This window comes from Mixophyes fleayi, chromosome 4, assembly GCF_038048845.1.
Source record: "Mixophyes fleayi isolate aMixFle1 chromosome 4, aMixFle1.hap1, whole genome shotgun sequence".
NCBI classification, from domain to species: Eukaryota; Metazoa; Chordata; class Amphibia; order Anura; family Limnodynastidae; genus Mixophyes; species Mixophyes fleayi.
Window position 1 is genome coordinate 303,792,422 of NC_134405.1, and position 13,980 is coordinate 303,806,401.

The following is a 13,980-nucleotide window of genomic DNA, read 5'->3' on the forward strand; positions in this document are numbered from 1 at the left end:
CTAAGGTTGGTGGAGAGGAAGTTTCACAACCAGCTATGGAAGGGGTTCTTTACAGTAAGGGCAGCCAAGACATGGAATTCACTGCCAGAGAAGGTTGTGATGGCAGATTCAATTGATATGTTCCAAAAAAGTTAAGACAAATTTTTAGCGGAAAAGTGTATCCAGGGTTACGACTGTTAATTAAATTGAAGGATAGTAGTGGATCCAGCCGATTACTTAATCTTGATCAATTTCAAATATAAGAGAGGGATCGCAGGAGATCCCAAATAAGTCGAACTTGATGGACTGGTGTCTTTTTTAAACTTTATCAACTATGTTGCTATATATGTTACTATGTTACATACCCACAGGGAATGCAGTGTGAATAAAGTCAACAACACGGCATCATTTCTGGGCCTTAGGGAAACCTCAGAAAACAATCTTTAGTATCTAAAATATTTATTATCTTTCAATTTTCTAAATGTAATTGATGGAAGCTGTACAAGTCTCCACTGAAGCAGTTGAGGAGAGTTGCAGTGGATTGTGTTATAGAGTGTAACAAAATGTTTTAAAAATAAATATATCAGATAGACCTGCTGACCTTAGATACATCCGTTAACTAAGCAGGTGGAAGATATTTGTGGACTGTTCCCAGATAGTGTGAGGCTCAGATCCTGGTCAGTCGTGGCACCATCAGGTCACCATAGTATGTATGTAAAGAATACTTGCCAATTGTCTATAATTTCCACATGCTAAAGATTTGTTCCTGGAAGTCCTTACACTAGAACATTTCCTTAGTTTTGCCACTAACCAACTCTTGTTCTGTGTGCTGGATGTAATTCTCGTATATGTTCTTATTTTGTATTAATGTAAATTTACATATCACACCTCTGCTCCTTATGCCGGATGTGATTATTAGTACATGTTCATCTATACGGCAGCATGCTGGCACATTGACCTCCAGGTACAGTACAAAAACATATTGGTGGTTAGTTCACTTCTGACTAAATGGACCTTAGTGTATATGTAGGGAATTTAGACTGTAAGCTCCAATGGAACAGGCACTGATGTGAATGATTCAATATTTTATGGAAAGCGCTGCAGTGGCGGTATAAAAATAATGATAATAATAATAATAATAATAATAATAATATGTGTGCATATAACTGCACAGTGCCATATTTTCTGTATGTTAAAACATTCTTATTATTTGTTCTTCTTTGGTATAAAGATTTAAAAATGCATGAGACTAAAAACTGTCTCCAACAGTGGGATTTAGGTGCCGGGAGGCCCCCTGAGAGATGGGGGCTCAGGGCACATGCCCCCGGTACCCCCCTTCCTTCTGGCTCTGGGGAGAGGGAAATACTGAGACAAAAGGAGCTAATAGAACAGAAGTGGGCAAAATATGGAGCAGTCATGGCGTATTATAAATTCTCTATGTTCTCTAGATAGTTAAATCAGAGAGGTGCATAAGATGCATGAAGCACCATTTGCACTTTTCTGAATTAATTATCATCTTTTCGATATTATATGTACACAAGAAACTGATGCAATCTTGCAATGCATCATTCCATTGAAATGTTTTTTAAATGCATTATATAAGTAAAAACAAGACAAACTTGGTGTATTGTATGCTTTTTGAATTACTATGAAATATATAAAGATATCTAAGTGTAATTGAAAATTAAATTTTTCTAGTAAAAAACTAGTTTTGAAACAAATTTATTTTTCAAGATAAAAGTTGCAGAGTTAGATTGCAGTTCCCAAATTAACCCTCATGGTGGTGCTGTTGCCTAACAAGGTAGAGAAGCTGACTTTACAGTGTGTGGATCTAGTGATTCTTTTAATGCTAAGACATTGCAGATCAACAAGAAACAAGGTTATGTTTAATCCTTCTCTTGCACTGAGGATATCAACCATCAGTTTCAGCTTTATTTGGATGTTTAGGAAACAGTGAAGCTATTCAGCATATTATACAGAGGACATGGCATGGCAAGTAATATTTTTCTATTTTTATTTCTATTCTGTGGCTGCTTCCAATCAGTTTCATTACTCAATTCTAGAGGAGATGAAGTTAAATTTTATAATAGGGAATGTTGCAGAGGATTTGGGATTGAACAGTAATGAACTGAACATGAGAAAATTAAGGATTGTGTCTCATGACAACAGAAATTATTTCAACATCAGTTTAGAAAATGGCAATTTATATGTCAGTGACAGGATAGACAGGGAAGAAATATGTGGATCAGAGCAGAGCTGTTTTCTGGATCTTGAAATTTTGGCTGAAAATCCTGTAAATGTTTATTCTGTTAAAGTTGAAATTCAGGATATAAATGATAACTCACCACATTTTTCTAAGGATATTTTTAATGTTGGAATGAGTGAATATGCTTTACCGGGAGCACGATTTGTTCTGGGAAATGCACGAGATGCAGACATAGGGACTAATTCTTTAAAGATGTATAATCTTAGTTCAAATTCGCATTTCACATTGGTAGAAAAATCTGGAAAGTAATATCCAGAACTACTTTTAGTGCAGCCTTTAGATCGTGAAAAACAACAAAAATATGAACTAATTTTAACTGCATTTGACGGAGGGAAACCTGTGAAAACTGGAACTGCTGTAATTAAGATTTTGGTTCAGGATGTTAATGATAATTATCCAGTGTTCAGTCAAGAAACTTATAAAGTCAATTTAAATGAGAATTTACAAATTGGTTCTCTTGTTCTTAATCTGAACGCAAGTGATAAAGATGAAGGTTCCAATGCAGAAATCACATATTCGTTTAGTCACATTCCTGAAAATGCACGTCAAGTCTTTACTATGGATCCAGAAACTGGAGTCATTAAAACAATAGGAGAACTGGACTTTGAAGCAACACAGAGTTATGAGATGACTGTGGAAGCTGCAGATGGTGGTGGCTTAGTGGCACAATGTACTGTATTGATACAGATTGTGGATGTCAATGACAATGCTCCAGAGATAATGCTTGCATCACTATCTACACCAATTCCAGAGGATTCTGCACCTGGTACTCTTGTAGCATTAGTTCATGTTAAGGATTTGGATTCTGGGAAATATGGTGAGGTGACTTGTCGGATAACAGATACGGCAGCACTTAAATTAATACCATCATCTAATAATTATTACAAGCTTGAAACTGCTGGTCCTCTAGACAGAGAAACAAATTCTACTTATAACATAACTATTATAGCTGAAGATGAAGGCTCTCCGCCAATGGTAACTAAGAAAATGATATATATAACCATTTCTGATGTGAATGATAATCCACCGGTCTTTGATAAATCAATTTATGTGTCCTACATTCCAGAGCACACCCCTGCAGGAACCTCAGTACATAGTGTCCATGCATCAGACCCAGATGACAAAGAAAATGCTCAGATTGTATATTCTATTGTTAACACAAATATTGATAACATTCCAGTCTCATCATTCATCTCCATAAACTCCATTTCCGGGATTATTTATGCTCAGAGGTCATTTGATTATGAACAGTTGAGGGAATTTCAGTTCCAGGTGTTGGCTAAAGACAGCGGATCTCCTCCTCTAAGCAGTAACGTCACAGTGAGGATATGTATCATTGATAAGAATGATAATGCTCCTAAGATTCTCTACCCATCACCAGACATTGAGGGATCAGCATTATTTGAGTTTATTCCTCACTCTGCTGAGAAAGGTTACCTAGTGACCAAAGTGATTGCTGTGGATGCTGACTCTGGACACAATGCCTGGCTCTCCTATCACTTACTCCAGGTTCCGGATCCGTCTTTGTTTACCATTGGCCAACAAACAGGTGAAATCAGAATAGGACGAGACCTTCCAGACACAGAGTCTTTGAGGCAAAAAATTGTGGTTCTGGTGAAGGATAATGGAGTCCCCTCTCTGTCAGCTACAGTCAGTTTGAACTTGGTTGTGGCTGAAACCTTTCAACAATTTGAACCAGAGATAAGACGCCAACCTAGTAATTCAGATACGGCATCTAATACAACATTTTATCTAGTAATAGCCATAGCCCTGATCTCTATTTTATTTATTGTGATAGTGTTGGTTACAATCATTTATAAATGCCACAAAACAAATACTCCAACATCTTTCGAAGCTCGAAGCAGAAACGTGTATCCTCAGTTCACCCTGGGATGTCCTTCTGAGATCAGTGATGGAAGTTTACCTTTTCCATTCTCATATGATGTGTGTGTGACCCTCGACTCAAAGCAGAATGAGATTGCCTATCTGAAACCAGTCCAGAATGTCCCCACAGACAATCTCATTGACACTGGTGATTCTGCTGCTGGAACTGATTCTACACAAGCCAATATGTCTACAAGGAGCATTGTACAGGTATGGAAAACTAAAGACAATAGTACGCTTTTCTATTTTGTTACTTAGATGAATGTATTTGAAGCATTATGCCTATTTAATATAATAAATATCAATCCCGTGAGTTAACATGGATTATTTAACAATTTGTAGATATGAATCAATCGTTCTGTGTGCCATTTAAACAATAACAATACTTTGTGACATGTGGATATTTGAATCCTTCAGATTTGTTGGCTTTGCTATGTTCTAAAAATGAATAAAAATCATTACATTTGAGTGTATTGACAGTTGTGCATTGCAGACTGTGATACAATAAACTTTTAAAAATATACACAATATATTAGAGATCAACAATAATAAGTATAAACAATGAATAGTGATGTCGGACTTCAGAAGATACACTTTTATATTTTACCCACATTGGACTTTTATAATCAATATATGTAGAGGACCAGATAGGAAATATACTTTTCTAAATATTAGTTAAAATGGGGGACCTGAGCTCCATTGTTCACACCCATCTCTATACCCTGTCTGTAAAGGACAGCTGTGAGGTCTAGCACTGTGTCTAGCAATTGAATGATTTAGTTCTTGGTCCACGAATTGCTGAAAAGCAGCTTTCAGTATGAAAAGCGATGACAATCTTATTGTTAGTCAAGTATATTAGATTCTTCTTTGTCACATTCTAAGTAAATCACTTGTATTTCAGCTTTGTTTACTTTCCTTTATATATGTTTCAACCACCACTTTTATTTTTGATGGACCCTTCTCCTCACTCATCTCATCCTTACATGTCATAGAGGGCGCAAGTCGTGTAAGAGTAATCTGCATCTGTTACATATTTACACATAATTTTGAATAATAGGTAAATTTTGCCACTCTAAATATGATAGAAACATGTAGCAATTTTACTAATGAGCTGAATGTTATATGACGTCTGCTTGGTGCCACTCCTTTTAAATATATTTATTGGTGACCTTGGTGATGGTTTAGAGAGCAAAGATTCCATTTTTGGCAGATGACATTAAACCCTGTAAGGTATTAAATAAGTGTACAATGTATTTTCTCTACATAGAGACTTAAATAAACTGGAGGATTGGGCTGCTAAATAAAATATGAGGTTTAACATAAATAAATGTAAGGATATGCATGTAGGAATCAAAAACAAGCAAGCAATCTATAATTAATAGATTAATAAATAATTAATCTATCTAGGATTAATATAGGGGAGTTTGTATGTTCTCCCTGTGTTTGCTTGGGTTTCCTCCGGGTGCTCCGGTTTCCTCCCACACTCCAAAAACATACTGGTAGGTTAATTGGCTGCTATCTAAATTAACTCTAGTCTCTCTCTCTCTGTGTCTGTGTGTGTGTATGTTAGGGAATTTAGACTGTAAGCTCCAATGGACAGGGACAAATGTGAAGGAGTTCTCTGTACAGCGCTGCGGTATTAGTGGCGCTATATAAATAACTGATGATGATGATGAATCTAAAATGGAAAATGATTTGGGAGTGCTCAAAGACTGTAGACTTAGCAATAGTGCTCAATGTCAAGCAGCAGCTGCAAGGACCAATAAAGTAATGGCATGCATAAAAAGGGGCATAGATGCAAGGGAAGCAGGTGTAATTTTGCCACACTATAAATCGTTACTAAGACCTCATCTTGAATGCGGAGTACAGTTCTGGGCACTACTCTTTAAAAAAGACATTTTGGAACTAAAAAGGGTTCAGAGAGAGGCAACAAAATTGATAAAGGGTATGGAGTTATTAGGTTATGATGAAAAGTTAAGAGGTTATATGATTTCTATGTACAAATACATTAAAGGTCAATACAGAGATCTTTCATGGGAACTTTTTACCCCAAGGACTGTACACAGGACACGTGGTTACCCCCTAAGGTTGGTGAAGAGGAAGTTTCACAACCAGCAATGAAATGGGGTTTTTTACAGTAAGGGCAGCCAAGATATGAAATTCACTGCCAGGGAAGGTTGTGATGGCAGATTCAAGTTGATATGTTCCAAAAAAGTTTAGACAAATTTTTAGCGGAAAAAGGGTATTCAAGGTTACAACCGTTAAATAAAATGAAGGATAGTAGTGGATCCAGCCGATTACTTTATCTTCATCAATTTCAAATATAAGAGAGGGATTGCAGGTGATCCAAAATAAGTCGAACTTGATGGACTGGTGTCTTTTTTAAACCTCATCAACTATGTTACTATGTATGTGTTAAGTGCGTATTGTCGCTAACCAATAACGATTGTCGAACCTCGATTTGTGTTTCCAACGCACAAAGATTTATTCGTAATAAGTAGTATAATATGTTCAAGCGAAGTGATAATAAATACAGCCGTTACTTATCGCAGGCGCTCTGGATCCAGTGTGCAGTCATTCAATCCTGAAGTCTGGGGACAAGATGTCTGAACACTAGATGTGAAGCTGCTGCTTATATACACACAGAAATACAGTAATACAATGAAGATGGTATAGCTTGCATCTATTGGTCCAGGTCTCAGGAAGGTCCAAGGGGTTGTCAATCATTGGCTAGTTCATCCTAAGTAATCCAAAGGAGGGGGTCACCTCTCCAGGGGGTATGCTCGGCTCTTCCCGCCAAGATTCCTTAGTCTTAAGTACTTCATAATTCCCTATCATTCATAACTTGTGTATGCACTCTGCGATTCCTTCGCAGAGTGAACCAAACAGTAGGAAATGTTAAGAGGTTTATTATGATACCACTCATGATATGATTCCTTCAACCTGTTCCGTATGTTTCACTAATATGCATGTAACTCTAATATAACATATAAATACTACTATATTTCGACATAACTGACTATGTGTTGCAACTACCATTAATGTGTACTATTTTATAAGTATGAGTATTTGTGCGAATGTATGGTAAAAGACCAATTACTGTTGCTGCCACGTGTAGTGGATGCGTACGCCCTTTCACGCCGTAGCGTACCGTACGCATCTTTTCAGACAAAGACAACCAAGTTTGCCCGACTTTAATTGAAATGACTTTATCCAATTTGCTGACTTCGACATATGTTACTATGTTACATACTCACAGGGAATGCAGTGTGAATAAAGTCAACAACACAGTATCATTTCCGGGCCATAGGGAAACCTTAGAAAATTTTTACTATCTAAAATTATTTATTATCTTTCAATTTACTAAATGTAATTGATGGAAACTGAACAACTCTCCACTGAAGCAGTTGAAGAGAGTTGCGGTGGATTGTGTTATAGAGTGGAACAAATTTTTTAAAAATAAATATATCAGATAGACCTGCTGACCTTAGATACTTCTGTTAACTAAGCAGGTGGAAGATATTTGTGGACTGTTTCCAGATAGTGTAAGGCTCAGATCCTGGTCAGTCGTGGCACCATCAGGTCACCATAGTATGTATGTAAAGAACACTTGCCAATTGTCCATAATTTCCACATGCTAAAGATTTGTTCCTGGAAGTCCTTATACTAGAACATTTCCTTAGTTTTGCCACTAAGCAACTCTTGTTCTGTGTGCTGGATGTAATTCTCATATATGTTCTTATTTTGTATTAATATAAATTTACATATCACACCTCTGCTCCTTATGCCGGATGTGATTATTAGTATATGTTCATCTATACAGCAGCATGCTGGCACATTGACCTCCAGGTACAGTACAAAAACATATTGGTGGTTAGTTCACTTCTGACTAAATGGACCTTAGTGTATATGTAGGGAATTTAGACTGTAAGCTCCAATGGAACAGGCACTGATGTGAATGATTCAATATTTGCTGGAAGGCGCTGCAGTGGCGGTATAAAAATAATGATAATAATAATATGTGTGTGCATATAACTGCACAGTGCCATATTTTCTGTATGTTAAAACACTCTTATTATCTGTTCTTCTTCGGTATAAAGATTTAAAAATGCATGAGACTAAAAACTGTCTCCGACAGCAGGACAGCCGCCGGGGGGCCCCCTGAGAGAGGGGGGCTTGGGGGACATGCCCCCGGTACCCCCCTTCCTTCTGGCTCTGGGGAGAGACAAATACTGAGCCAAAAGGAGCTAATAGTACAGGAGTTGGCAAAAAATGGAGCAGTCATGGCGTATAATAAATTATCTATGTTCTCTAGATAGATAAATCAGAGAGGTGCATAAGATGCATGAAGCACCATTTGCACTTTTCTGAATTAATTATCATTTTTTCGATATTATATGTACACAAGAAACTGATGCAATCTTGCAATGCATCATTCCAGTGAAATGTCTTTTAAATGCATTTTATAAGTAAAAACAAGATAAACTTGGTGTATTGTATACTTTTTGAATTAAGATGAAATATATACAGATAACTAAGTGCAATTGAAAATGACATTTTTCTAGTGAAAAACTAGTTCTGAAACAAATTTATTTTTCAAGATAAAAGTTGCAGAGTTAGATTGCAGTTCCCAAATTAACCCTCATGGTGGTGCTGTTGCCTAACAAGGTAGAGAAGCTGACTTTACAGTGTGTGGATTTAGTGATTATTTTAATACTCAGACATTGCAGATCAACAAGAAACAAGGTGATGTTTCACCCTTCTCTAGCACTGAGGATATCAACCATCAGTTTCAGCTTTATTTGGATGTTTAAGAAACAGTGACAGCTATTCAGCATATTATACAGAAAACATGGCATGGCAAGTAATATTTTTATATTTTTATTTCTATTCTGTGGCTGCTTCCAATCAGTTTCATTACTCAATTCTAGAGGAGATGAAGTTACATTCTATAATAGGGAATGTTGCAGAGGATTTGGGATTGAACAGTAATGAAATGAACATGAGAAAATTAAGGATTGTGTCTCATGACAACAGAAATTATTTTAACATCAGTTTAGAAAATGGCAATTTATATGTCAGTGACAGGATAGACAGGGAAGAAATATGTGGATCAGAGCAGGAATGTTTTCTGGATCTTGAAATTTTGGCTGCAAATCCTGTAAATGTTTATTCTATTAAAGTTGAAATTCAGGATATAAATGATAACTCACCACATTTTTCTAAGGATACTTTTAATATAAGAATAAGTGAATCTGCTTCAGCGGGAGCACGATTTGTTCTGGGAAATGCACAAGATCCAGACATAGGGACTAATTCTTTACAGGCGTATAATCTTAGTCCCAATCCAATTTTCACATTGGTTGAGAAACCTGAGTCTGGAATGGAATATCCAGAACTACTTTTAGTGCAGCCTCTAGATCGTGAAAAGCAACAAAAATATGAACTAATTTTAACTGCTTTTGATGGAGGGAAACCTGTGAAAACTGGAACTGCTGAAATTAAGATTGTGGTTCAAGATGCAAATGATAATTATCCAGTGTTCAGTCAAAAAACGTATAAAGTCATCTTAAATGAGAATTTACCAATTGGTTCTCGAGTTCTCTATCTAAACGCTAGTGATAAAGATGAAGGTTCCTATGCAGAAATCACATATTCGTTTAGTCAGATTCCTGAAAATGCACGTCAAGTCTTCACTATGGATCCAGAAACTGGAGTCATTAAGACAATAGGAGAACTGGACTTTGAAGCAACACAAAGTTACAAGATGACTGTGGAAGCTGCAGATGGTGGTGGCTTAGTGGCTCAATGTACTGTATTGATACAGATTGTGGATGTCAATGACAATGCTCCAGAGATAATGCTTGCATCACTATCTACACCAATTCCAGAGGATTCTGCACCTGGTACTCTTGTAGCATTAGTTCATGTTAAGGATTTGGATTCTGGGAAATATGGGGAGGTGACTTGTCGGATAACAGAAACGGCAGCATTTAAATTAATACCATCATCTAATAATTATTACAAGCTTGAAACTGCTGGTCCTCTGGACAGAGAAACAAATTCTACTTATAACATAACTATTATAGCTGAAGATGAAGGCTCTCCTCCAATGGTAACTAAGAAAATAATACATATAACCATTTCTGATGTGAATGATAATCCACCGGTCTTTAATAAACCAATTTATGTGTCCTACATTCCAGAACACACCCCTGCAGGAACTTCAGTACATAGTGTCCATGCATCAGACCCAGATGACAAAGAAAATGCTCAGATTGTATATTCTATTGTTAACACAAATATTGATAACATTCCAGTCTCATCATTCATCTCCATAAACTCCATGACCGGGGTTATTTATGCTCAGAGGTCATTTGATTATGAACAGTTGCAGGAATTTCAGTTCCAGGTGATGGCTAAAGACAGCGGATCTCCTCCTCTAATCAGTAACGTCACAGTGAGGATATGTATCATTGATAAGAATGATAATGCTCCTAAGATTCTCTACCCATCACCAGACACAGAGGGATCAGCATTATTTGAGTTTATTCCTCACTCTGCTGAGAAAGGTTACCTAGTGACCAAAGTGATTGCTGTGGATGCTGACTCTGGACACAATGCCTGGCTCTCCTATCACTTACTCCAAGTTCCGGATCCGTCTTTATTTACCATTGGCCAATACACTGGTGAAATCAGAATAGGACGAGACCTTCCAGACACAGAGTCTTTGAGGCAAAAAATTGTGGTTCTGGTAAAGGATAATGGAGTCCCCTCTCTGTCGGCTACAGTCACTTTGAACTTGGTTGTGGCTGAAACCTTTCAACAATTTGAACCAGAGATAAGGCGCCAACCTAGTCATTCAGATACGCCATCTAATTCAACATTTTATCTAGTAATAGCCATAGCCCTGATTTCTATTTTATTTATTGTGACAGTGTTGGTTACAATCATTTATAAATGCCATAAAACAAATACTCCAACATCTTTCGAAGCTCTAAGCAGAAACGTGTATCCTCAGTTCACCCTGGGATGTCCTTCTGAGATTAGTGATGGAAGTTTACCTTTTCCATTCTCATATGATGTGTGTGTGACCCTCGACTCAAAGCAGAATGAGATTGCCTATCTGAAACCAGTCCAGAACGTCCCCACAGACAATCTCATTGACACTGGTGATTCTGCTGCTGGAACTGATTCTACACAAGCCAATATGTCTACAAGGAGCATTGTACAGGTATGAAAAATTAGAATTAAATTAATAAGCTCTTCTATTTTTGCTTAGGTGGAGGTAATTGCAGCATTATGCCTAATTAATATATTTAATATCAATCATGTGAGTTAACATGTATTGTTTAAAAACAAATGTATTAATTAAAGCGCTATTTACTTATCCTCATATGTCTAAAATAACATTTTATTTATAACATATAAAACACAATATAACAACATTAAAATAGTTAAAAAATAAATTTAAGAGGTTTGAACAATTCTCTAAAATTAATCAGACCTCTTCAATTAGCTTGTTTGTAAAAACAAATGTTTAATCATGCATCTAAAGTGCAGACCGGCCACAAAAGACACAACAATAAAAGTGATCTTCTCCATATGGTGACACTTATTTTTCATGAGGATCTGTGTTAGATAATACAGCAGAAATTTGCTGCTTTCTTTTTATCAGTGCTCTCCAAATTGAATAACACAGAACCAGTCTGTTTAAGATGATCCAAAGTACAAACACAAATGCTTTATGAATATTTTTTAAGTTAAGTTAATATCGTAAATATATTTTCATAAAAGTAAATGTTTTTTACAATCCAGAATCACAGCGGTCTTACCGGTCTGTGGTGGGGCCCCCAGTCCTTTATTCTGTTACTGCAGTATTGATACCACACAGGATCGGATGTAGTCATGGAGATAATATGATACCTCACAGTAGGAGCTTCCACAAAGGTAGTTTGTACCGATTCATTTTCATACAATCAGAATTTAAGTTAAGTTAATATCGTAAATATATTTTCATAAAAGTAAATGTTGGTTACAATCCGAAATTGCACCCTCCTTACCAGACTGTGGTGGGGCTCCCAGTCCTTTATTTTGAAATTTGGAGATGTTGCCTATAGCAACCAATCAGATTCTAGCTATCATTTTGCAGAGTGTACTAAATAAATGATAGCTAGAATCTGATTGCTGTTTCAAACCTGCCGGAAAACTCTCAGCTTTATACATTTACCCCCTAATGTCCATATTAAATAACCCTGTATTATCTCAATCACAAGTTCAACTGTTTATCAAGAGCTATCCAAATTCAATTACAATAATACTTATTCTGCAAAATAAATTCATATATTCATATATAATAATATAATAGTAATATAAAACTTATTTGTTTATATATACCAAACAAAGACAACAATATGGTATATTATAATAATATATAAAAATTACAAACAAATAAAATAATAGAATAAAAATAAGAATTAAAATTATAATTATGTATTTTAATTACTTCAAGACTCAAATACAATTTATAGTCCTAAGAACCAAAAGAATCAACGCATAACAATGCAGAATACACAAGTTAATTAATTATATATTTTGCTCTATAGTGTCATTTATACCTGAGGGGCTAGTGGCTTTAATATAAAAATCCAGAATGCCTCATGTCTACAAAGTGTCATGTATCTATAATCCTTTATTTTAGTTACTTTTATTTATTCTAGTTATTTGTTTTGCTCCTATTTTCAATGAGTCCGGACTTCCCAAAATACATACGTCTATATTCGTAGAACCAAACCCGCAATTGTCATGTGGTTCTACCAAATAATCCTCATCCACAGTCAATAAAATAGATTGCGAACATGGAACTACAATGTACAAAAGATTTTATTTCGAAGTTTTCTTTTGTTACATATAAATTAAAATGAGTACTTCTCTAGGGTGTAATATAAAAATCCAGAATGCCTCATGTCTACAAAGTGTCATGTATCTATAAACCTTTATTTTAGTTACTTTTATTTGTTCTAGTTATTTGTTTTGCTCCTATTTCCAATGAGTCCGGACTTCCCAAAATACATACGTCTATATTCGTAGAACCAAACCCGCAATTGTCATGTGGTTCTACCAAATAATCCTCATCCACAGTCAATAAAATAGATTGCGAACATGGAACTACAATGTACAAAAGATTTTATTTTGAAGTTTTCTTTTGTTACATATAAATTAAAATGCGTACTTCTCTAGGGTGTATAATGACATGTCAAACACCTATTTTTCCCCCACACTTATAAATACTTTTAGGTCTATTAGATAGTCAGCCTATACCTAATTTTTTAGAGACATATCAGACTTTACTCCTTTTCTTATAAAATGACTATGTGCCAATTTATTCCGCGGGTTATTTGATTTTCTAAAGATAATTTCTGATTTTTCATTCAAAAATGGGGTTAAACTTTTATCCAGTTTCAAAATTCTAAAAAATTTTTCAATTATGTTTCTAATTTGTTTTAAATAGTGATTACACTGAGAAATGAATGATAGTGATCTGTCTTTGTTTTTCTTCCTCAGTAAGTCTTTCTCACTAATTACATCTTTATTAGAGTCCTGTGCCTCTTTACTAAGGCTTTCAGCCCCTCTCAGTGTGTCTGTGTTATTCTTCTTGCCTACCAATAGTGATTCTCTGTTTATATTCAAAGACTCCGTCATAGCACAATCTAAAAGGTCCTCTGGTTCCCCTTGTCTTAGGAATGCTTTCTTCATTTATATAGTCTGTTTCTATAGTGGTACAGTTTCTCCTCACCCTAAGAAACTGGCTTTTGGAATATTCTTTTTCCAAATCTTTGGATGGATACTTC

General features: G+C 35.8%; 1 protein-coding gene across 2 annotated transcripts in view; it reads left to right on the forward strand.

Annotated features, from left to right (window-relative positions):
- LOC142152884 (protocadherin gamma-A4-like) overlaps window positions 1-13,980 on the forward strand; it is a 445,481-nt gene that overhangs the window by 58,884 nt on the left and 372,617 nt on the right. The window contains exon 1 of one of the 2 annotated variants that reach the window (XM_075209999.1): window positions 11,227-11,363. The exons of the other annotated variant lie outside the window; for it this stretch is intronic. Coding sequence (XP_075066100.1) covers window positions 11,340-11,363 — 24 coding nt within the window. The 5' untranslated portion in view covers window positions 11,227-11,339. Of the gene's footprint in view, window positions 1-11,226; window positions 11,364-13,980 lie in introns of those variants that run through there. 2 annotated transcript variants of the gene reach the window in all.